This window comes from Chanodichthys erythropterus, chromosome 18 (assembly GCF_024489055.1).
Source record: "Chanodichthys erythropterus isolate Z2021 chromosome 18, ASM2448905v1, whole genome shotgun sequence".
NCBI lineage: Eukaryota > Metazoa > Chordata > Actinopteri > Cypriniformes > Xenocyprididae > Chanodichthys > Chanodichthys erythropterus.
In genome coordinates this window covers 8,875,188-8,901,948 of record NC_090238.1, presented here as the reverse complement: position 1 = coordinate 8,901,948, position 26,761 = coordinate 8,875,188, and the positions used below count along the sequence as shown (strand labels likewise).

The following is a 26,761-nucleotide window of genomic DNA, read 5'->3' as shown; positions in this document are numbered from 1 at the left end:
AGGTGCAGCGGGCTGCCGTGGTGGATCAGGTGCCGTAGCCGAATTGCCGACGAGCCCAGGTGGCGGTGAGGATCCGGCGGGACAGGGCGATGCCGCAGGCTTGGCCGACCGAGGTGCAGGCGGGGCTCCAGAAGGCCGCAGAGGAGCTAGAGCGACAGCCGACCAAAGGGACGCAGGAGGGAGTGAGGAAGCCAACGGAGCGTGAGGGACGAAGGGACGAGGTGAACACCGAGGAGTGCAGTCCTGATGTGAGGGAAGGCCGACGAATGACAGATGCGGAACCGGGGGGAGGATGGAGCCTGGCGGAACTGGTGGACTGATGGGCCACGGTGGCGGCGGCTGGAGCTGAGGGCTCGTAGGCGGCGGCTGGAGCTGAGGGCTCGTAGGCGGCGGCTGGAGCTGAGGGCTCGTAGGCGGCGGCTGGAGCTGAGGGCTCGTGGGCGGCGGCTGGAGCTGAGGGCTCGTAGGTGGCGGAGACTGGAGAACTTTGCTCGGCGGAGACTGGAGAACTTGGCTCGGCGGAGACTGGAGAACTTGGCTCGGCGGAGACTGGAGAACTTGGCTCGGCGGAGACTGGAGAACTTGGCTCGGCGGAGACTGGAGAACTTGGCTCGGCGGAGACTGGAGAACTTGGCTCGGCGGAGACTGGGGTTGAGGGCCATTTCATCCCCTCAAATACAATTAAAATCCCCACAGGCACTGGAGCTGGCTCTGTGGGGACTGGAGCGGGCTCTGGAGATACTGGAGCGGGCTCTGGAGATACTGGAGCGGGCTCTGGAGATACTGGAGCGGGCTCTGGAGACACTGGAGCGGGTTCTGGAGACACTGGAGCGGGCTCTGGAGACACTGGAGCGGACTGTTTCCTCCTCCTCCGCTTTCGGGACCCAGTTGAGGAGTGTGGGGCAGGCAGGGAGTTCGCTCTCCAGCGAACGACCGACCTGCAGAAGCCCGATGATGCGATCGCCAGCAGACAAGGGAGTGGGAGGCATTGGAGGAGCAGAAGCCAGGGAGCAGAAATAATCATTTTTTTCCCTTTTTGTAGAAATCCAACGTTTTGGTCCGTTCTTCTGTTACGTGTAGCTGGTGGAAGGATGAGGCAGATACGGATTTCTACAATTATAGACAATACTTTAATCAACACGAGCAAGGAGTAACCAAACTTAACATAAACAGAGAACGGACAAGGAGTGCAGGGAGTGAGTGCAATATATGGGGAGTGCTGACAATAGAGTCCAGGTGCAGGTGATCCGTGATGATGAGGAGCTGACGAGGGAAGTGCGTGCAGGTGTGGAGAACAGGAGGATGATGGGAAATGGGAGTTCAGGGGAACAAGGGATCCGTGACACCCCTAGTGTTGGTGAAAATAATCAGAGTTGAATTCTGCCTCGTTAAATTAACTCTGTTAAGCTCCGCCCCTTAAGCCAACTCCGAAGACCTGAGCGGAAGTTCTCTCGTGTCCATTTTCTTTTGCCTCGCACTAAAAGGTAAGTTCTTTTAATTAACTTATTAAAACATAAGCTTAATATTTGATGTTAACGATTGTGCTGATAATAATGCAGTTGTAGTTTTTTTGATCTGGTGAAATTTGGTTTAAACTCGGAAATATCGAATAACTTCACTGCAAGTCACTAGGCCTATGTTGGAGAAATGTGCTTTTTCATCACAATGCGGTAATGATAAAGTTTAAATGATGTCAGAAATCTTACTTAATTTGATTTTCAGCTGTAGTTAGGTGTATCCGTTTAATGTGTTTATAGTTTAAAAAAAAAACATTTAATTATCTAACGTCACAATAGGGGGTAAGCTGACACATATTTATGTATTTGGATGGTTGAAATCTTGCACGTAGGGCTGTGGCTGGTGTTTTCAACATTTTATAATGTAAACGTAACGTTGAAGTTAATTATAAATTCGATTTGTCAAATGCCACCATTGTATTTTTATTGAAGCCATGTAAGTTAGATGGCGCTGTGGGATAGCGTTAACATGGCCCAACACTGCACAACGAAGAAGGCGGAAAGTCTTACTTAAATTTTTTTTTTTTCTCGTCACTTTAACCTTCTGCAATGATTACGGTAGGACGAACAACTATTTTATATTATTGTTATTAGGCATAAAAAATCAGTAGACTTGAGCAGAGCAGCGGTTGATACAAGTAACGCATTTTGAAATTCACTTTGTTAGCAGTGACTGTTATTGGCGTGGCATAGCACATATTGCTGAACTAAAGTATTTTGTTCTCTTTTTTTTTTTAATTAACAAGCCTTTGCTATGCACTCAAACAAGTCCCTGTCTTCATCCTTTGACTCCACTGACTCACAGGACACACTCATTATTGAAGAAAGGTTTTCAAGTACATGAATGAGGCTCGATGATGAAGCCAAAAAAGGTGGGCAACACGTTATTATTTATGCATTTGAGGGAGAAAAAAAAAACAAAAAAACTTACTGTTGAAACTAATAATTCAATTTAAAAATCCAACATTAATTTGATCTTTATATGATTAAACATTTAGAAATCTTGTTTGAAGTATTTTTACATACCATATTTATATTTTTGTTTTGCCATTGTTTAGAATGACATGAGGGTGAGTTAAGGAGAGAATTTTCATTTTTTGGTCAACTAACCTTTTAAGGCACACTTTGTTTTTGGCACCATTTATAACACTATTCTACACAAGATGTACACTTTTGTTAGAATGAAAGTGCACAAAAAAGATGCTGGCAAAGTGAAGTCCTTGTATTGCTGAGATTAGAGCAAGGTTGCTAAGCTAGGTGGTTCAACAGATTCTGTACTGCATACAGTGATGTATTGTCATTTCATGCAGATGTGACGTATTTTTGTGCATATACATGTGTTTCTTGAGCCTGACAACGTTTAAATAAATGTTTTAAATGTGATGTCGTTGAACTTGTTTTCTTTTCTGTTTTGAAAACACTGATTGGGTTTTAAAATTTGAGCATTTTTCACTATTACAAATGTAAATAAACTCTACATAAGTGAAATATTAACACTGATCTGAGTTAATTTTCTCCTAGTGTTAAACTCTAGTAACACCAAACAGAGTTAATTTCTCCTAGTGTTAAACTCTAGTAACACCAAACTGAGTTAATTTTCCCCTAGTGTTAAACTCTAGTAACACTATACAGTGTTGAGCAGTGTTAAATTTTTACTCAAAATAGAGTTAATTTAACTCTGAAAAATTTAACACTATGACGAGAGTCAATTTATCACCAATTCTGAGTGGGACCAAATACACTTGGGCTAAGTGTTAAATTTGACTCTTATAGAGTTCATTTAACACTGCAAAATTTACTGTGTATCCGCTTCAGAGAAGTGATAGCCAATAAAAGAATCATTTTGAGAGTGAGGAACCTCTCTGGAACCTCCTCTAGTGGTTCAAATGGAGCCTCAGCTAACCCCTGTTAGACCACCACCAAGTCCCAGGTCGGAACCCTTGTGCGCACTGGAGGCCTCAACCTCAGTGTGCCACGGAGGAAGCGTGACAAGGGGGTCTCGACCTACCGAGATATTCCACTCAAGAGGAGCATGATATGCTGAAATTGCTGCAACATAAACCTTTAAGGTTGAGTGAGATAGGCCCTCCGAGAATTTTTCCTGGAGGAATTTTAGCACAAAGCTAATAGAAGAAAGGACAGGGTCCGTATTATTGTGTCTACACCAGGTAGAAAACAAATTCCATTTGTAAGCATACAACTTCCTCGTGGCGGGAGCTCTGGAATTAAGAATGGTCTCCACAACCTTGGTTGGGAGACCAGCATCTACGAGTCTGGCCCCCTCAGTGGCCAAGCCCATAGTTTCAGTCATTCTGGGTGGGGATGTATAATCATGCCGCCCGCTTGAGACAGGAGGTCCTGTCTGAGAGGAAGCTCCATGGGGGAGCCGTTGAGTAGTGACACTAGGTCTGAGAACCATATCCTGGTTGGCCAGAATGGAGCTACCAGTATTACACTGGCCCCTTCTCGGCGTACTTTTTCCAGAACTCCTGGGAGCAGAGCGATCAGGGGAAATGCGTACAGGCGCCGCCTCGGCCACGTCTGTACCATAGCATCCAGACCCAAAGGTGTTGGATGTGTTAGGGAGTACCAAAGCGGACACTGGGTTGACTCTCCCAAAGCAAACAGGTCGACTTCCACTCTACCGAAATTTTTCCATAGGAGATCCACCACTTCTGTGTGGAGTCTCCACTCCCCGGGCCTGCTCCCACATTTTGATGTCCCGGGATGTAAGCTGCCCTCAGCGAGAGCAGCTTCCCTTGAGACCACAGGAGGATCTGGCGGGCCAAGTAATATAGTCGGCGAGACCGCAGACCCCCCTGATGATTTATATATGCAACCACTGCAGTGTTGTCCGTACGAACCAACACATGGTAACCTCTCAGGTCTGGGAGAAAGTGTTTTAGAGCCAGGAACACTGCCATCATCTCTAGCCGATTTATGTGCCATGAGAGCTGATGGTCTTCCCAAAGACCCTGAGCTGAGCGACCACTCATGATCGCTCTCCAGCCCATGAGATGGCCCCCAACACGGGTCCCTGGTACAGGAACCGGGGGTCTTTCCGCATGGTCAGAGAACGAAGGCAACGTTTTGAGACTCTGATCATGCGGAAGGGATTTCCCCTCGGGGAGAACCCCTGGTCCTGAGCCACCACTGTAGGGGTCTCATGTGCAGAAGGCCAAAAGGTATTACGTTGGACGCAGCTGCCATCAGACCCAGCAGTTTCTTGAACAGTTTTACAGTGAGTGACTGGCCTGACTTCACCCCTTTCATAGCCATAAGAATGGCACTCACCCGAGCGGGAGACAAATGTGCCCGCATCGTGGTGGAGTCCCACACTACACCCAGATAGTTGGTGGATTGAGCTGGAACTAGCACACTCTTCTTGGCATTGGGCCTCAGCCCAAGCCTCTTCATATGGGACAAAACAGCATCTCGATGCTGAACTGCTAATTGCTCTGACTGAGCTAGAATCAACCAATCGTCAATATAATTCAGTATGTGAATGCCCTGGATCCTCAACGGAGCCAGAGCTGCGTCCACGCATTTCGTGAATGTGCGGGGTGATAATGATAGGCCAAACAGAAGAACCCTGTACTGGTAAGCTTCGCCCCCAAAAGCAAACCTGAGGAACTTCCTGTGAGAAGGATGGATGGACACTTGAAAGTATGCATCTTTCAGGTCTATTGCCACAAACCAGTCCTCGGACCTGATCTGTGGTATGATCTGTTTGAGTGTCAGCATCTTGAACTTGAGCTTTTGTATTGAGCGATTTAGCACACGTAAATCTATGATAGGTCGTAGACCTCCATCCTTCTTAGGAACAATGAAATAACAGCTGTAAAACCCTGACTGATTGCTGGGAGGAGGGACCCTTTCTATAGCTCCTTTTCGCAAAAGTGTCATAACTTCTTGTTTCATAACCAGAGACTACTCTGGGGTTACCACTGTGGGAAGAACCCTGTTGAATCTGGGCGGGCTAGACCCGAACTGAATCTTGTAACCCTCTTTTATAGTGAACAGCACCCATTTTGATATATTCAGGAGAAGTTTCCATTCTCCCAGAAAACCTCGGAGGGTCGGTGGAGACTGCTGCGCCCTGACGCACACTGGCTGGCGGCTGTTAGATGTATTTTTCGCTGGCTCCCTTCGGAGGGGGCCGCCCTCATCAGTTCCTGACCCACAGACATCAGGACTGCTTCGAAGCCTTCCGGGCCAGGATAACAGCGTGCAGGTCCGTTCTGCCCCTAGAAGGCTTCGGCTGAGCGGGCCGACCCGATCCCCAAGCTCTCTGCGGGGGAGCACGGGCGGCCACGCTGATCTTTTGTTGCGCTCTGTGGTGCGCTGAGGAGCTCGTCGATGGCCGAGGCTGCTCCCGTTCATCAGCCTCGGGGGGAGGGATTCTCGATTTGCAGGGGATGAACCTCTGGAACGCCGCAGACTGTTTCTTAGCCTCCTGGAACCTCTCGACGACTGTTGTTACAGCGTCCTCGAAGAGGCCCGCAGGAGACAGTGGCGCGTCCATAAGGGAGGCTTTGTCACTCTCCCTTATGTCCGAGAGGTTCAGCCACAAGTGCCTTTCCGTAGTCACCAATGCTGCCATAGAGCGGCCGATTTTTTTTGCTGTCTCTTTGGTGGCACGGAGAGCCAGGTCGGTTGCCATCCTGATTTCCTGGATGCACTCATATGTGGCCTCCCCGCTATTCTCCACTTCCCCCAGCAGGTCAGCTTGATATGCTTGTAGGAGTGACATGGTCTGTAAGCATGCCGCTGCCTGACCTGCTTGCCGCGTAAACCCCGACGTTGCCCACCAAGCCACTAAAGACCACATCAAGCTTGGTGGGCAACGTCAGGGTTTCCAGCGACGATGCAGACTCAGGGGAGAGATAGCCCGTAAGCGTCTCTTCCACCCGAAGCCGCATAGCCTTGCTGTTTCAGCCTCACGATGTTACTGTACATTGAGGTTTGGGGGCTGAACACACGATAAGATGACGCTGGGGTAGTGACCGAGCGGGCAGAAAGCGCTCATCCAGCTTACTTTTCGGTTTTGTATCTGCCCGCTCTGTTGGCCAGTCGATTTTTAGTTTGGCCACAGCCCTGGTCACTACCTCCAGGAGCTCCACATGTGCTGGGGAAGAGGATGGCGGTTCCTCTTCCCCCACGCTCATCACATCAACCTCCTCGGAGGAATAGAGATGAAGCGCGGGTGCCTCTCTCTGGGGGGAAGAAGCCGCTGCGCGTGCTTCCGCCGCCTGAAGAGAGGCACTGGGGCTGGCAGGTAAAGGGCGAGATAAGGCTGGGCCCGTCTCAACCCCTTCTGCCAGCTCCATTTGCGAACCCCACGAATGAAGCTGCTGCTGCGCCTCAGCAACAGCAGGACCCGATCCACGGGGAATGCCAACCGGAGCACCCTCTTTATTGTTAAAGAGTGCCCGGCGTGATCTTAAAACTCTGAGGGTGAGCTTCTCGCAGTGGACACAGACAGCCCCCTCGAGAGCTGCCTGTGCATGCTCAACCCCCAGGCAGACAACACACATTTCGTGGGTGTCCCCATCCGGAATGTAATGTGTACATGGGTGAACACATTTCTTAAATTGTCTGCCTTCTGCCATTTTAACTCGTGTCTTTCTCACAATATATATATATATATATATATATATATATATATATATATATATACATACATATATATGTGTGTGTGTTGTACCGCAGAGCTCTTGTCCTCAGACGAAGAGATAGCGTATTTGTGCAAATAGCAGGACAAACAACACCAAATAAAACACACAAGATAACATAGAGCGCTTGCTGAAGACACAGAAGCGGGTGTGCTCTGTATCCGAGTGTGATTTATAATTTCCTGGTCTGTGACGTCACCCGTCTCCGACGTCTCGCTACGCGATTGGCTAAATACATGAGTGCTTCAGTGACGACATCACGCAGAAGGTTCCCAATGCGTTACCACGCAGCATCGATAGTTCCCATGAAAGGTGAGCTAAAGACCTCAATCTCTTACACTAAAGGCCTATTCACAAAAACAATAAATATAAAGATAACAATAACATTAACTGTTTTTGCGTCCACACCAATGAACGATAACAATATGTTTATTCTAAGCTCATGCGCTGCAGTTTCAAAGTGTGAACAACATGTTTTTGCTGTTGTTGTTGCATTTACATGGCTTAAACCAGCAGATGTCCTCAGCATGCTATGTTTCAAATGAAAAGCTAGTGTAATTGATCTAATCTAACAGTGAATTTAGAAGTCAATACAGTGGAATAAAAACAATGCCTAGTCTTTTTCACTGCAACTTCAAAGGAAGCAAGTAATATGTAGCAATATGACTGTAGAAATATGGGGGAGCTTGTGTCGGATTGATTTAAGACCCCTTTGATTGATGACTTGACAGGTGTGTCCTTTGCCCTTCCATTTCCGGACTGTGTTTATGAGGGTCATATATGTTTTTATGTTTATGTTGAGATGGGTATGTTTATACAGGTGGAGGCAATTTGACGATTGCACTAGGTGTGAAATGGTGTGGGAACGTTCATACAGGTGGGTGCAATTTGTCTGGTTCACGATCACAGGTCCTTGAATTTCTGAGCAGAAATCTTTCCTTCCTTCCTTCCTTAAGTAGTTTTTTATGCAATGATAATAAATAAATAAATAAATAAATGAGAAATAACAAGAAAATAGTTTAAGTTGTATCATAAACGAAACACTCTCAGATCCAGCGTGAAATGAATGCTTCAGACCCTCACATGGAGGGGTGGAGTCAGACTAGATGAGCCTCTGTGTCACAGCATATGTTAAGACCGCTAATTCCTTTACAGAGTGAATGTTTTTGTACTAAATTTATTTCAAAGCACAATCTTAAAAGTATAAATATGATCTTTTAATTTTAAAAGGTTGTTTAAATCCAGTCTTTAAAGATATAATAACATTGTATCTTCAATTTATCTTACAATATTTACAATATCCCAAATGTTTCTAACTACTTATAAATAGTGAGAAAATTGCAATTTTAACCAAGGCTCCGGGACTTGTGAGGAGTCGCCTGTCAATTGCCTCATACCCGTGTTATCCTCGGTTTCCGGTTTTATTTTGTAGAAACCATGGAAACACCAAAGACGTTTTAAAATATTGCACGTTTTAATAGGCAAGGGAACAACATGTTTTGATATATTTACAGACAGAAAATGAATTGTTATATAGCTCAACACATTTAGTCATGTAGTCTTATCAATTTTCTTGATTTTTTTCAAATACTATGCTTTACCATGCCTCAGAGAAAAACACTATTTTGTCAAGTAGCTAACATAGCATAATCAGATACAGCTTTATTTTTATTAACAGTAATACATAACTTTCTCCATCGTACAATACGTTTTACAATTAATTGCATGCCATTTATCAACACAAGACATCCAATATTTAATATGATATTCTAAAATCGATCTTACTGCATTGTGCAAAAAGTGTCTCACAGCGAGCAAACGCACAGAGTAACGTTATAACATTTTCAACACACTCAAATGTATCTAATATGATAAACAGAGCTGAGTTACCTCGAACTCATGACTGGAAAAGCGGAAGTGGCTCCGGCGACTGTGTCATAATAAAAGTTCCACAATTGCTCCAGCGGCCTTGTTCAGCTCCCACAACACTCTGTCCTGCTCTGCTTCATACTACAGTAACGTTAATAATCTCATACATGAACATGATTTGTTCCTGAGTCCTATCCCAATTCTTTTGCACCATCCATTGAGATGGAAACCACATGTCCCATGATTCCGCTCTAAAACTTGGCGTCATCAAGCTACGCCTTTGTTTTGAATAGGCTTCTAGCGACCTCTAGTGGCCAAAATTATTACATATTGTACCTTTAAATCAAAAACCTGTACTTAGTCGTTTTAGATTTTTTTCTCAAAGATTCAAACAGCATTTTCGTCCATGCAACACACAAAGTTTTTGAGAAATGTGTATGTTTTTAAAATAAACTGCGAATGTTTAATTCAATTTTTTTTTTAAAATCCAAATGTGAAGGTGTCTGTGTGTTTGACGCATCACAACTCTCACATAACCTCAAACCAGGGCTCAGCATTGCTCTAATTTAGCTTAAGTTGTATCTTTAAGAAATTCACACATTTTCAAAGAGACCAGGTGTTCCTTTGTGCTGTTCCCATGAAAAAAATTGTCTTGAGTGAATATTTAATTTTACTCATCTTAATTCAAAGCATGATATTACTTCAAATAAAAAAGTGGTCATATGTTGTCATACTATTATGATGTGCCTGAACTCAACGTCTGGCATTTTGCAGTAGCTATGATCTAGTATTGCATTTATAAGTTGCACTCAAAAAAATAAAATAAAAATTGTTACTACGTTGTCGAATTGTGGTTGAAAGGGTCGCGATGGAATCTGTACCCCGTCCTGACAAAGTGTCAGGAATTCTAGGTTGAAGTGTTTAAAAGCAAAATGATTTCTGTCGTATGCCCCTGAAAATGCAGCGTTGTCCGTCATGGCCGGAATGATAGATTTCGGTAATGTACCTTGGAATAGATTCTCATGATTAGAGACGTGTGCACCAGCCGGTATAGAAAAAATTTTAACGGCCACTCTCTCAATCTCATATTTCGCAGTTGCAGATAAAAGGGCCTGTGCATGACCCAGATGAACAGTTGGTGAGACAGTGACTTTTTTTACAAAAAGGGATGCTGATACTATATCGAGTTTATAAGCGACGTCATTACCGGCCATCAGACAAAATTCATCTTTTGCACAGGTCATTTTAAGGCGTAACCCCCGAAATTAATAACTTCGTTTGGAAAAATATATCTGAATGAATAGGAGCTAATAATTCTACAACGTTGCTTGCATTGGTGAATGTGGCCCTCTTTGTCAAACCGGTGTTCTGGCCCCCCGGATCGGTGGCGTCCATGGATCCGGCTGTGACTTTGTAAAAGGGACCTGCTGTGAAGGTGCTCTCCAAAGTATCTTTACCAAAATTCATAAGAGCTTCGATGATACACCTGTACGGATATGTGTTGGAGCTCTGTGAGACTAGACGGTCTCCTAAAGAGACGTCAACCTGAGAGAATACACATGCCCCAGGGTAGTTCACGAGCCCGACAGGTGCACCATCCGGAATATCTGATCCGTCAGGATTTGTTATCTTGACACGTGTGTATAGGAGCGTATTGTTCAGATCAAGATAATCTTCACCCGTGCCTGCGATAAAAATTATAATGGTGATGTATCTATAATAGCTGATAATGGGAGAATTTCGACGTAGTTATGCTTTTCAATCGCGGTTTGTGTTAAAGGTAGAGTGAATAGATCCAACTCCGATTTAACGCATTCTTCTGACATGCAGTGTAACAAAGACATTTTTAGAAAATAGTGTTCAGAGATCTTTTAAGCTTAGTAGTTTTTTTTCGCCCGTTTCACACGAGTCCTTTGTGTTCGCCTTGCAAATGATCATTTTTTACCAAGACGTCTGGTCTTCTTAACACGTTGGCTCCCCCTTCTTATCCTGGTCCCTGGGGGCTTAAATCTTTTACGGGTCATAACCATTAATCCGTTACAGTTCTGTCCGTTGTTGTTATCAGCATTATAAGATTTTGTTAGAGCTGTGGTGACGACGTCACTGACTATATTTTTTGCCGCCGCTTTTAGATGAGGTTTGGCTATACTGAAGCCTCTTTTTAAGAATGGCAGAGCCATTCTAAATAGATTTTTAAAAAACCCACCAATTCCAGAACCGTACATAACACCACCACCCGCATACCCCGTTCTGATAGTATGCTATATAACGTTCAGGATCCATTTTGTACTGAGTGAGGTGCGCCATTTAAAACTGATGCTGTTTCACGGGCCTAAAGTGTAGTTTAACAGTTACTTTCCCGTAGGTGAACTGAACGTCCTGGTTCCGATCGTCTTTTACTTCAATGGAAACTTCTGTGATACTGCTTTTATTTACGCGAACGTAGTGCGGCTTGTCGTACCGAACGCTGACGATCTTGTTAGGCTCGCAGTCTAAATGTACCGTGTTTAATAAAGGCACATAAGCATCGCCCACTGATTGGTACTCTATTATATCTGTATAAACGAAACAGGTGTAAAAGCCAGCTCTTATGTCAGCTTGAAATGGAGTGTACACTACTGTCACAGCTCTGTCTTCTTAATTCTCACGGTGACTCTTCGCAGTCTCTATAGAAACACCTGGTTTGAGACCGAGAATAATAGCCAGCTTACCGTAAAACATCAATGAGACATTCTGAGGTGCCTTTAGAAATACCTTATTCTTTATATGATCGTAACCAAGATATACACGTGGGGGGAGGGATGCATTTATTTCTCTGAGTAAAAAGGGCACATCCTCGTAATACCCCTCCTTTAAGGTATTGCGTAACATTGGTATCGTTTTAACATTATGGTCAATGTGTATATTAATGTCTTCTTTAGCATTATAATGCTCATCATCACTTTTCAGTAAACTTTGGTCACAGTTGATAATGAAGGCAGCGTCCTCCTGATAGAAGGTGTACCACGAACTGGGGTAGTCAAGTTGAACCAGAGCAACCTCCCATAACCCTTTTAAATTAATCATCCTAGATAGTCTCGTTTTGTAATTAGAGATACGAGGCGTTGCAAGACAGCGTAATGTAAAACCCCTCCTCTTCCATGATGATAATTCAACAAATGATATGTGTCATACGTTATCTACGTCTTTAAATGATATGTGTCATACGTTATCTACGTCTTTAAGGGTCTCTGTAAGTCCACCACCTGTTTTTCAGACACCCAGCTGTTAAATTTTGAGGGCCACCCCCACCATTTCACAAGAACAAGCACAGTCTTTCCACAGCGTTTATTGTCTAAAATTTTTTCTATTTTAAATGATTTATCTGCACTTACAATAATTATCTGTAGTTCTTGCTCATAAAACGTTCCTTCGATCATTTCGCCATCGTAATCTTGTATTTTATATATGGGGGGCTGTCGTGGTAGACACGCTGCTATTGTGAAATATTCTTCCGTATAATTCTGTTCATAACCTTAGACACTCTAACCACATCCCCTATTTTAAATTTAAAGACAGGCTTTTCTTTACGTAGATTACCATATAAGTTGTTAAACACAATTGACATGTCCAAAGGCCTCATCCGTATAGATTTGTGATAACTAGAATTGTATTCATCAGTCAGATCCTGTAATATGTCACAGTAGCACTTGGAATTGATAGCTGTTAGATAGCGGCACATTCATCCTTTTAACGTTTTATTAAATCGTTCAACTACACTTGCTTTTAAATCACTGGCTGTAGTAAAATGATGTATGTTATACTTTTTATGGGGTACCACAAGGCTCAGTATTAGGACCGTTGCTTTTCACTCTGTACATGCTGCCCTTAGGAGAGATAATTAGGAAGCATGGTGTTAGTTTTCACTGCTACGCTGACGATACTCAGCTCTATATTTCCTCGCGCCCTGACGAAACCTACAAATTCACAAAACTAACAGAATGCATAGCTGACATTAAAAACTGGATGACAAGAAATTTCTTATTATTAAATTCAGAAAAAACTGATTTCCTAATCTTTGGACCAAAAACTTCTTCACGAAAAAACCTTGAATACTCTCTAACACTTGACGGGTGCTCCATTAAACCTTCGTCCTCAGTTAGGAACCTGGGTGTGCTCTTTGATACCAATCTTTCATTTGAAAGTCATGTTTCTAGTATCTGTAAAACCGCCTTCTTCCATCTAAAAAATATATCTAAATTACGACATATGCTCTCAATGACAAATGCGGAACAGTTGGTTCATGCATTCATGACCTCAAGACTAGATTATTGTAACGCTCTACTGGGTGGTTGTTCTGCTCGGCTTTTAAACAAACTACAGTTGGTTCAAAATGCGGCAGCTAGAGTTCTTACTAGAACCAGAAAGTATGACCATATTAGCCCAGTTCTGTCAACATTACATTGGCTCCCTATTAAACATCGTATAGATTTTAAAATCTTGCTACTTACTTATAAAGCTCTAAATGGTTTAGCTCCCCAGTACCTAAGTGAGCTCTTAATGCATTATAGTCCTTCACGTTTATTGCGATCTCAGAATTTAGGCCAGTTGATAATACCCAGAATATCAAAATCAACTGAAGGCGGCAGATCATTTTCCTATTTAGCACCTAAACTCTGGAACAATCTTCCTAGCATTGTTCGGGAAGCAGACACACTCTGTCAGTTTAAATCTAGACTAAAAACACATCTCTTTGCTCTTGCATACACATAACACATTATCAATACATTAACATTTTTCAAATCCGTTAAAGGATTGTTACGCTGCAATAATTAGGTCGGCCGGAACCGAGAACATTTCCTATAACACTAGATATACCTGTACATCAGAACAAGAATGGCATCTACGCTAATATCTGTCTCTCTGCTTATCCTGAGGTTTGCCGGGTGCTGGATCCAGGCCGTATCCAGGTCAGATGGAGAACCTGCGTCTGGACCTGACTACAACGTAGCCCAGGATCCCCGTATCCGCTTACATATATTTATATATAATCGATTTTTAATCTCTATAATAAAAATGTACAATTCAGATTTTGATCTCCATATACATTTACATATATATATCTTCCAAGGGGTTTTTTCCCTCCTAGGACTTTTTTCCCAGTGCTAGCACGCTGGGTTTTTCTCCTAGGGGGTTTTTTCCACCCCTGGAAGTCAGCCGACATTGGCTTAATGTAGCACCATCTTGTATATGTTACATATTACCACGCTTGTTTGTACAGTTTTAACCACTTCCCTTTTTTTTTTCTGTGCTTCTAATATGTAAAGCTGCTTTGAAACGATTACCAATTGTAAAAGCGCTATATAAATAAATTTGACTTGACTTTTGTCAATTGATTAAAATGTCTATTTTAAAAATTCTGACGCCTTATCAGTTTGAATCTTGACAGGAACTCTTTTATCTTTTTTTAATATAGACTCAAATGCTTTAGACACCTCCTGCCCCGTTTTGTTCTTTAACACTCTAGTCCATGCATATTTGCTAAATACATCTATATACGTCAATAAGAATTTGATGTTATCGTTCTCCTTTGAATAAGCGGACATATCGACAAGATCTGCTTGGAACTGATGGTCTTTCTCGTACACCACGACTCTGTTGCATTTATATTTTATTGGAGCCGTTCTGTGCAATGTATACGTATACTGAGTAGACAGCCAATCAACTACATCTTTATCTTTTAAACGTACACCATATTCATGGAGGACCGCTTGCTTTAATCTGCTTTTGCCACCCAGAGCCCCGTACTTGATGGGTTGTAATATATTTTATCTCATGTTGCCCCACATCTTTCCACAAAATAACGACCAGATGATTACATCAAAGAGCGTTTTTATTTCCAAAGCATGTAGGGAAAAAAACACATTTCACACAAAAATTATATGTTGTCCAGAAAACACAGAAATTTCATACACGTTACAAAATTTTTATTCAGCATGTATTTCAGTCGATGTGTTAATAATTTTACAAACATCAATAGGCGAATTTCTTGACAAAAGTACAGAGCACACGTTGGTTACATAAGTACAGATACATAATATGTTACCTATCTTAAGTGATCCTTCATTTTCAGGCATCATCTCAAGAATATTTTTGATGATAATACAAGGATCACAACCAGAAGCAATAGACATGTTTGTTATATTATCCCATTCATTCAATAATCTTCTCACTATACACATCTGATTCTTTATTTGTGTTAAACATTTATCATCTGTATCTATACAGGTTGTGTCATCAATCACTTTGTACAGTAAATCTGATATTTGACATTTTACACGCTGTTTAAAGAAATTTTTAATCAGCCATGTAGAACAGCAGCAGAGGTTCCCCATCTCACGGCAAGTCGGTCTCAGGTGTAGAAGCAGGTGCGGCAGATTTCCATGCATCAACTGCATCGCAAACGACCTGTTCGCAGCTTTCATCCACGAGCTTCTGTCAGTTGTTCCAGTATGTACATTTCATCCCTGAGTTCGCACAAAACAGTCTCAACAGATCCCTGAATTCTCTGTAGATGCTGTGTTAAACCAAACACTTTCAACGCATGTGCCAAAATGTTTTTTTTTTTTAAATTCAGGTATGAACAGTGTTTCGGTTATTTCATTAAAAACACCGTAAAAATAATAAGCAGAGGGTTCATACAGGCATGAATGTCTTGTCTGTGATGGATGGTCCACAGTGCACCCATCACATTCTGTCTTAAGTTTTTTGTCAATCAGGTGTTCCAGGAGCACAATAACCGCTTTAATAACTTTAAATCCTTCAACACCCAGGCATTAATCCAGTTGGTCAGCAGCAATGTCAGACTTAGCAGTGGCAGCAGCGATGGGTCCTGCAGCTGCGTAGTTCGCGAGGAAAGACAGATTGTGATACCCCAGCTCGGTACAGAGCTTGTTTAGCCAGGCGCTGGATCTCTGATGACATCCGTTCACTGATGTTGGTGACGGTCCGGCCACAGGACTAAGAGGTGAAGTAATAGGTGCGCTCTCTTGAGACATAATGCTTGAATGATGTAGACCCTCCCATCCATGAGTATATTAATGGTTGTAAAACGTAGGCGGAGCTACACTCTGAACGCCATGCCTGGTGGGTACGCACAATTCAGGATGAAACTTTTATACCATTATACCTTTCAAACATGCACCCATCACATTCATCACACCACATGATCTCCGAGCAGCCTGTAACTTGTCCCCATGGTTACCCCTCTCCATTCAGCAATGAACAATGGCTCGTTGCGTCCATCTTTCAGATCTCGCCACACTTGGGTGTAAAACAGAATCCAATCCTTTCTGTGAAAAGCAGATCGGGGTCGTCTGTTGAGTTTGTTGTAAATCTTTCGTTATTATCCACACTGATCAATTTAACCTCGCGGTTAATCTTGTTGAAGTTGTACATACACACACGGTTGCCCGATAAATGAAAGTCATATCTGACTCGATCCTCTGGGTCATGTAGGAATTTGGACAAACACAGTCCTCTGAAAGGTTTCCTTGGTGCAAGAGACAGATCCCCCATTGCATCATCAATGCTTCTCTCAGGAGTTTTGGGTTGAGGTGCTTCAGCCATTGTTACAGATTAGTATTCTGTTCACGTAAAATCACAAGTCTCGTATTTTGCATTTATGCACACTGCTGAATCATTTTTAAACACCCCTCCACAAGAAAGACGCATGCACAATCTACCCCCTCCAATGTTGGAGATGCGTTAGGAAGGGGTCAGACGTCGATTGTTTGGAGGCATGTTAGGGGTGGAGACTCGGGAGCATTTTCACAGACCGTTCTGACTTCATTCTGAATTTGTCAGGGACGAGATAGGATGTCTTTCATGGTGCAGTGTAAGAATTATTTATTGTTAAAAATGTTAACAGTAAATGTTAGAAATGTTTTGCTTTTTAAAAACATTTGTCTTTTAACACCTATTGTTTAATATACTTAATGTTAATGCGTTTGTTTGATACTTTTTGTTAAAATCTTGTGTTTAATTAATTAACGTCCTTTTTTAAATATACACATTCTGTACGATTCTATCTTTCGGCGTTGAGGTGGGCCTGTTAGGGGCGGATGACGTCAATGTTTGGAGGCATGTTAGGGGCGGAGACTTGGGAGCGTTTTCGCAGGCCATTCTGACTTCATTCTGTATTTGTCATGGATGAGAGAGGACGTGTTTCACGGATCAGCTTAAGAAATATATATATATATATATATATATATATATATATATATATATATATATATATATATATATATATTTTTTTTTTTTGCTAAAACAAAACTTGGGGGGCCATAAATCAATAATTTTTGACAAAGTGCGCAGAGTTGAAGTTCCCTTTCGAAAAGGAACGTCTCAGGTTACGCACGTAACCATGGTTCCATGAGAACAGGGAACGAAACTCTGCGCTTCCCTGCCATGCTTCGGGATGCCTGCTGAACAGTCCCTCAAAGACGAGAAGGTGGTGATTGCTTTCTCAGGCGCTCCCTTTATACGTCACGGTTCGCGCCGTTCGATGTCATAGGCTGTCGCCGGCCAAAAGGATTGGAGTTGTGTGATTCTTGGCATTTCGAACACCTGTCATGAGTGACGTTCCCCATAGCGCAGTCTAGCACAGAGTCTCGTTCCCTGTTCTCAGGGAACCATGGTTACATGCGTAACCTGAGACGATTTTTGCTTTTGTTTCTTTTCAAAAAATATCTTACAAAAACAGTTTTCAATCCTAAACAATGACTATGTGAACATGGCCAAAAAGTAGGATGCTAGTAGAAAGCATTGGTCGACTGATATTGTTTTTTTGATAGCCAAACTTTGACACAAATAACCTAGTTCTGGCATGAAACTCTAATGATACAGGCTGATGGGTCTTTAACTCATTTGGTAGCAATCACATAATTATCTAAACAGCACAGCTGATTATTTCTGATACAACAGCAACCAATTTGAAAATGAATTAAAATTAATCTCTAAATTAAACAGACTTACTTTTGACGGCAAATTTATGATTTTGCATGATCACATTAAAATATTTTTCACAAATAAAGAAGTTGTTTGAAAAAATTTGATTAAAAAGGAAGTAAACACTGTAACCATCAGGGCATTCAGTAATCTGGTAAGTTTGTGCACACTGGTAATCTTTTTTTTTTTTTTTCAAATAAAGACAAAAGAAACACTTATTTTACATACAGCACACAGTGAAAATAACATTAATATGACATAGTGGGCAACTGAATATAGCGCAGCATAGTTTGAAATCAAGGGTACAAAGTTTGTCGACAATGTGTCTCCAGTGAAGCTGAACTCTCCTGTCTGCATTCTATTTAACATGGACTGACCGTCACGCACAGAGTAACAGGTTAATTGCAGGCTACAAATGCACACTTCAGAATATCTGACAGCTAAATTCGACTAAGCCTGCAAGGTTTGTGAAATTAAATGTTTATTAGATATTCAAAGATTTGTTTAAGTAATATAAATGCATATTTGCTGAACACTGACGGTAAATGAGAAAGTATTAAAGTGTTTGTCTTTCTGTTGCTAATAACATAAAAGCAAACGCTATAATAATTTTTCATATACACTTTACTTTATTTCTTTAACAGTTCTTTCTAGTAACGTATTAGTCAAAACTGTTAAACAGAGACCATAACTAATGAAGAATGGGAACGCTGTGTGCTCAGGTGCTGCCGTCCTCAGTGCCATCAAAATAAAAAGTTCTGCTTCCAACACATTGGTCAGAAAGAAAAACTAATTGGTCAACGTCGAGATTTTAAAAATTCCAAGTATCAGCCGATATATCGACCTTGGCAATATATTGGTCGACCACTTATAGAAAGCTGAATCAACTTTTACATACAGACTGATGTCCTCACCTCTGCAATCATACGATTAGTGTCTCCTAAAAAAAGCAAATCCAAAGCTTCCTCTTCATTGGCTGACTGTTGCAACGACAGGTTCTTGAGGTGAATGTTCTGGTCTGAGTCTTCCATCAGTGTCACCCTCCTAAATCAATGACAAAACATTAAGAAGATGAGAAAGAGTATAATGTGTGTGAGAGAGAGAGAAGTAGTCAATCATCAAATCAATAAACCTCAGCTGTGTAGACTTCAGTGCCAACTCAACACACTTACACGCACAATTAATCCTTTAATCAGAGGATTTTTTAACATTATTGTTATAGGTGAACAGGAAATGCCTTTTTTCCGGCAACCTTGCACTCATGACAACATTATTAGGTTAACTGTCTTTACATGTTAATATAATAAAAGTTATCTGAGACATGCTGTCAACAGGGATTAAAACTTGTACTGAACCCCAAACATTCATGAGAGTGTAAAGTGAGAACGTCTCGGTTACATAGGTAACCCTCGTTCCCTGAAGGAGGGAACGGAGACGTACGTCAGACAGACCGATGAATAGGAATCTCGCTAGAGAGGCCAATCTACTTCAAGTGTAACTAAAACGAGCCAATGCACATTGGCATGCAATCATATGCATCAGCTGCTCGCCTCGCAGCGCGGGTATATAATGAGCAGCAGGTGCGTTGCATCTTCAGGTTTTCGCTGAGGAGCCGAACCCAGCAGGCGGCAGCATCAGCAGGACAACGCCTGTGGCGACGGGACGTACGTCTCCGTTCCCTCCTTCAGGGAACGAGGGTTACCTATGTAACCGAGACGTTCCCATTCAGTCGGTCACGTTTGACGTACGTCGGACAGACCGACGAATAGGAATCCCTACCAAAGCGCCACAGGAGCTGCCCTCTTCCAGCGCTCTGTCGTGAGCCACCTGAACCCCCTTGCCTAAGGACGGTGGGACCAGGCTCACACAGAGAGGGTCGATCACTGTTGTTCCCAAAACCCACTCAGTGCGACAATTGGATAACGCTGGGAAAGCGTAGCCTTACATGCGATAAGGAACGCTGCGGAAGCCATATCCTTCCCTGAAGGAGTTATATGGATAAGTACATATGGACTAACCTTGTAGGTTGTACAACATATGGAAGAACTGGGGTGACTCCACTCGGTGAGAGATGGGTTCTCCCAGAGGGAAAGACACGGGCTTCGTTTAGGAGCAGCCGTGGAAAAAGCCATATGGGATCCCCGTAGGGTCACACATATGGAACCCAGCCTAAATACGGTTCTCAAGGATACAACGGACTATAGGCCTGGCGCCAGACGCTCCGCCACGTTGGCTGCCGAAGGGTAACCGGAGGACTCAACAGGGTCTGCCCGTAGGGACTCTCTGGAGAATAGAATGCGCATGTAGCGCAGCAAGCCGACACTAAGCCGGGGCCTCTCCGTGCCTCTGACCTGAGGCGAGAACACGGGAGGAGACCGGCTCGACACGAAGGCTATAGTATCTAGCGAACGTGTTAGGTGTCGCCCAGCCCGCAGCTCTACAAATGTCTGTTAGCGAGGCGCCACGAGCCAGCGCCCAGGAGGAAGCCACACCTCTCGTGGAGTGGGCATGCAACCTGAGCGGGCAGGGCACGCCCTGAGCTTGGTAAGCCAGGGCGATGGCATCCACTATCCAGTGGGCCATCCTCTGCTTGGAGACAGCCTTTCCCTTCTGCTGGCCTCCGTAACAGACAAAGAGCTGGTCTGAGGTCCTGAAGCTTCGAGTTCTGTCTATGTACAGTCGCAAGGCGCGAACCGGACAGAGCAAAGCCAGGGCTGGGTCTGCCTCCTCCGAGGGCAGCGCTTGCAGGCTCACTACCTGGTCCCTGAAGGGAGTGGTAGGAACCTTGGGCACGTAGCAAGGCCGGGGTCTCAGTACCACGTGGCTGTCACCCGGCCCGAACTCTAGGCACGATTCGTCGACCGAAAATGACTGCAGGTCCCCTATCCTCTTGATGGAGGCCAATGCCACCAGCAGCAAAGTCTTCATAGAGAGAATCTTTAAGTCTGCTGACAGCAAAGGCTCAAAGGGAGCAATCTGGAGTGCTCTGAGCACCAGAGTAAGGTCCCAAGAGGGTATGGAGGGGGTCGAGGAGGATTTAACCGTCTCGCCCCCCTAAGGAACCTGATGACCAGGTCGTGCTGACCAACAGATTTGCCATCTATGTGGTCGTGGTAAGCGGATATGGCAGCAGTATGGACTTTGAGGGTGGAGGGGGACAGCCTACGCTCCAACCCTTGCTGCAAGAAGGAAAGCACGACTCCGATCGAGCATCTTCGGGGGTCTTCTCGGCGAGAAGAACACCACTCGACGAACAGGTTCCACTTCGAGGCGTAAGCACGTCTCGTAGACAGTGCACGTGCCGAAGTGATGGTGTTAAGTACCTCAGGGGGTAAGTCACCTAGAACCTCCGCGTCCCGTCCAGGGACCAGACATGGAGTTTCCAGAGGTCTGGACGCGGGTGCCAAAGAGTGCCCCGTCTCTGAGAGAGGAGGTCCTTCCTCAGAGGGATGGGCCAGGGAGGGGCTGTCGCGAGGAGTGAGAGTTCTGGGAACCAGGTCCGGTTGGGCCAGTAAGGCGCAACTAACAAGACCTGCTCCTCGTCCTCCCTGACTTTGCACAGGGTCTGTGCAAGTAGGCACCGGGGCCAGCTGTGAGCCAGTGCATCTGTCCCGAGTGTCCCCTCGGTCAGAGAGTAAAACAACTGGCAGTGGGAGGTTTCTGGTGAGGCAAACAGGTCTACCTGAGCCTCTCCGAACTCTCTCCAGATCAGCTGAACCACCTGGGGGTGGAGTCGCCATTCTCCTGGCAGCGCAGCTCGTGATAGCTCGTCGGCCACACGGTTGAGCACACCGGGGACATGAATGGCACGAAGCGACCTCAGAAGCTTCCGACTCCACAGGAGGAGATGGGGGGCGAGTTGCGACATGCGACGGGAGCGTAGACCACGTTGACGGTTGATGTACGCAACGGTCGCAGTGTCCGTACAGACCAGTACATGCTTGCCCCGTAGCAGGCCTTTGAGGCGGCTCAGAGCAAGGCGTACTGCCAGCAACTCGAGGCAGTTGATGTGCCAATGCAGATGGGGTCCCGTCCAAACCCCTGACACTGCATGCCCGTTGTACGTGGCACCCCAGCTGGTGGCAGAAGCATCTGTGAACACCACAGCATGCCGGGACACCTGTTCTAGGGGCACTCCTGCCCGAAGAAACAAGGGGTCCGACCACGGACTGAAGGTTCGGCGGCACTCCTGAGTGATTGGCACCCGGAACGTGCCGCGCTGCCACACCCATCTCGGGACTCAGCCGTGAAGCCGGTGCTGAAGCGGTCTCATATGAAGCAGACCGAGCGGTGTTACAGCCGCAGCAGCCGCCATATGCCCCAGGAGCCTCTGAAAGAACTTCAGTGGGACCGCTGTCCTGCCATTGAATGTATTCAGGCAGTTCAACACCAACCGAGCACGTTCCTCTGTGAGGCGTGCTATCTGCTCGACCGAATCCAACTCCATACCGAGAAAAGAGATCCTCTGCACCGGGGCGAGTTTGCTCTTTTCCCAGTTGACCTGAAGCCCCAACTGGCTGAGGTGTCTGAGCACCAAATCCCTGTGTTTGCACAACTGATCCCGGGACTGTGCTAGAATGAGCCAGTCGTCGAGATAGTTGAGAATGCGAACACCCTGTTCTCTCATGGGAACAAGGGCTCCCTCCACGACTTTCGTGAAGAAGCGGGGAGACAGGGCCAGCCCGAAGGGTAGGACTCTGTACTGATATGCTCGACCTTCGAACGCGAATCTCAGGAATGGCCCTTTTCTTGGGTACAATGAAGTAGGGGCTGTAGAACCCTGACCTCAAATCGGCTGGAGGGACCGGCTCTATCGCGTCCTTCGCCAGTAGGACTGCGATCTCCGCACGCAGGACAGGGGCATCGGCCTCTTTCACTGTAGTGAAGAGGACGTCCCTGAACTTGGGGGGGGGAAGCCGGGCGAACTGAATCGCAAAGCCGACCCTGATGGTCCGAAGGAGCAAGCGAGACGGACTGGGGAGCGCTAACCCGGCTCGCAGAGACCGTACAAGCAGGACCAAAGGGACCACCGGTGTACCCGCAGCAGGGCAGCGAGGTGGAACACAGGGACGCGGCTCGGGGGGCTCTCTTTGTGAGGCGGCCCGAAGCGGCGTCACAGTGTGCTAGGCAACACTTACCTGGCTCCACGGATGGACAGAGGGAGCAGTCGAGGCTTTGGCTGCCCGCTGCTCGCTGCTGTCCGCTGGCGACAGAAGAGGGGGATGAGAGTGGTGAGGTTTTTCACCTCCCACTGCTCTCCAAACCCTCTTCAGACCTGGAAATGGAGGAACTGCTCTTTTAAATTTGGGTACCGCTGCCTCTTGGGTCAGTGGCGGAACAGAAACAAACCCAATAAAAGGATTTACCACCTGGCCCTCCTCCAGGGGTGGAAGAGCAGCCCCACCCATCTCTGGGTCGCCCGTCTCAGGGGTGATTCTCACCAACCAGTTAAACAGCTGCAGAGACGGGAGGCGTCATCTCCCCGCAATGGATACAGCAGAGCCTGCTGGGCCGGAGTCTCTTGCAGGGGACGACACCCTTGGCGACGAGCAGACTGAGGGGCGGCCCAAGAGGAACTCAATGGTTTGTCATGGGAAGCTCCCCGATCCGCTACTAACTGAGGAGAACCGCTGGGCTCAGTCCTCGACAGTGTCACCGAAAAGGCCACCTCGTAAGATGGGAGCATTGAGAAAGCATTTAGCTTGACAACCTCTCACACCTCACAAGGTAAGCCAGGGGGCACTTCTGGACCACTGAGGTAGACATCGTCTGGCTGAGGGCCTGCGCCGTGACTTTGATCACGGTTAGTCAACAAGTGCAGCTCAACCCCAGCACAGAACTACCCTCATGCAAAAAGAGTGCCTTGGCCTCACATGCAGGGTGGGTGTGGTCTGTGTACAGCCACCCCATCCAAGAGGGTAGTGAGAGAGGAAAAACTTATGCAGATTCTGGCACCTTTGGCATTCCATATTTATGGCACCAAAATACCCCCATACTGCCAAGTTTTCCATGCACATCTGGAAGACCCAGGAAAGCATGGCTGTAAACTCAGAATCTGAGTCAGCATAAGCACACACCATTACAGTGGGCAGCGTCACCCTCATTTCCAGAGCATAACAGCACTCTCTCCGATGCTGCAATCGACGTCTGTCCCTCAGCTGGAGCTCTGAATGAAATGCTAGGTTCCCCTATGAAAAGGACCAGCAATTCAATCCAGAAACTGCACAGCTTGCAATGCGCTAGAGAGGGAGGGGCCCTAGGGGGTTGGTTCCCTGAAGGAACCCCTCAACCTCATGTCACCCAAGCCATATCAGCAAAGTAGACCTCTTCTGGTGCACCAGAGAGGGCGCTACAATGGAGATTACGCAAGGGAACCGCGCATCTAGAGCGCCGAGCGAGCGCTGGGTTGCCGTGACAACCCGCGCTGCAGCCCGGCAGCTCGACGGCACACGACACGCAGAGGAGCGAGAGGTTTGCTCTCGTTGATCTCCACGGTCTCCCAGAGTGTCGGGCAGACCCGCGGCTGTGCTTTTACACACAAGCGGCAGCTGGCCAACAACAGAGGGGACTCAAGCTTCCCGGAGAAAGAAGAGTCACGACCGGCGTGTCGACGTGATCATGTTCTCATATGAAAACATGAACACCCACGAACATCACTTCAGCACGCGCCCAGACATGTGAAACGGTGATCGTGGCCGTCAGTGAGGACAGGAACGACCGCATCCAGAAACACAAGTAGGATGTCGTCTTTAAAAAGACGCAAATCTACTTGTGTAAGCTCTTTCAGGGACTTTACTCTTTTAGAAGTGCTGAAGCACGCAGGGGAACGGCCACCGCAACACAGACAGGGATTGTGTTTGCAGCCTGTCGTGTGCTTTCTCTCTCTTTGAAGGCGCTCACTCTTACCAGCCGTAAAAACGGCTTTTCAGCGCTCAAAAGCGCACCGTACCGGCCGTGAGAACAGCCTTCTGACGCTGTCAAACAGCTATTTGCTCAAAAACGGCAAACGAAACAAAAACAGAAAAAGAGAGGACTTCGACCCCGCTGCTGTGCTGTTCGCCCGCACTCAGAAAAAAAGAGAAGTTCAACCAAAAGCTTGACTCGTCTTCTAGCAGACACTCGCTTGCAGAGAACAGGAACAAACACCGTTCGGCTCCGAAGCGAAAAGCTGAAGATGCAACGCACCTGCTGCTCATTATATACCCGCGCTGCGAGGCGAGCAGCTGATGCATATGATTGCATGCCAATGTGCATTGGCTCGTTTTAGTTACACTCGAAGTAGATTGGCCTCTCTAGCGAGATTCCTATTCGTCGGTCTGTCCGACGTACATCGAACGTGACCGACTGAATGGGAACAGAGTTTGAAAGAGAGAACAGAACCAGATGCAAGGGTTGAGTTTAATAACTAATAATCAATTTTTTTTTTTTTTTTTTTTGTATGTAGAAGTGTCTGATTTACAATAAAAACTAAGTCATCTGTTGTGAGTCTAAGTGATTAACTAAACAACATGAAAAAAGTAAATCACTCTATATCATTATATATATATATATATATATATATATATATATATATATATATATATATATATATATATATAATAAACACACACACACACACACACACACACACACACTCACACACACACACACACATACATACATACAGTGGCAAGAAAAAGTATGCACTTGCAGAATCTGTGAAAATGTGAATAATGTGGCCCCATTCAAAGTATGTGAACCATTGATTCTCAATACTGTGTGTGGTTACCTGGATGATCTATGACTGTTATTTTGTTTTGTGATGGTTGTTCATGAGTCCCTTGTTTGTTCTGAGCAGTTAAACTGAGCTCTGTTCTTCAGAAAAATCCTCCAGGTCCTGCAGATTCAGTGACTGAATGATTTTGAGATCCATCTTTTCACACCGGGGACAACTGAGTGACTCAAACTTAACTATTAAAAAAGGTTCAAACATTCACTGATGCTTCAGAAGGAAACACGATGCATTAAGAGCCAGGGGGTGACAACCTTTGAATTCAACTATCAAGGTAAATTGTACTTCATTTGTCTTCCAGGAAACATCCAAGTATCTTCTGTTGCTTCCGAAGGGCTGTACTAAATGATAAAAACAAAGATATTTAAACAAAATAAGAAAAATTGTGACATTTTCATCCTGTTCAAATGTTTTCACCCCCCGACTCTTACTGCATCGTGTTTTCTTCTGGAGCATCAGTTAATGTTTGAACCTTTTTAATAGTTGAGTTTGAGTCCCTCAGTTGTGCTCAGTGTGAAAAGACAGATCTCAAAATCATACAGTCACTGCTGGAAAGGGTTCAAATATGCAAAAAGTCCTTGAAAACTGAAGAATCTGCAGGACCCAGAGGATTTTTCTGAAGAATAGAGCTCAGTTTAACTGCTCAGAACAAACAAGGGACTCATAAACAGCCATCACAAAACAAAAAACAGTTGTAGATCTTCCAGGTAACCACACACAGTATTGAGAATCAATGGTTCACATACTTATGAATGGGGCTATTTGAATAAATTCAGCTATTGTTTTGTCTTGTGAACTAAATGTAAACATCTTTTATGTAAAATATCTTACCCAGGACAGTACTAAATAAAAAATAACATGCATTTTGTATGATCTCAGTTATTTTATTAAAATTATTCACATTTTCACAGATTCTGCAAGTGTACTTTTTCTTTCCACTC

At 44.9% G+C, this 26,761-nt stretch overlaps 1 protein-coding gene across 1 annotated transcript in view; it reads right to left on the bottom strand.

Moving 5' to 3' along the window:
* Positions 1-26,761, bottom strand: part of kif6 (kinesin family member 6) — a 452,839-nt gene that overhangs the window by 260,985 nt on the left and 165,093 nt on the right. Inside the window, exon 6 of the mRNA XM_067366883.1 lies at positions 18,964-19,093. Coding sequence (XP_067222984.1) covers positions 18,964-19,093 — 130 coding nt within the window. The remainder of the gene's footprint in view (positions 1-18,963; positions 19,094-26,761) is intronic.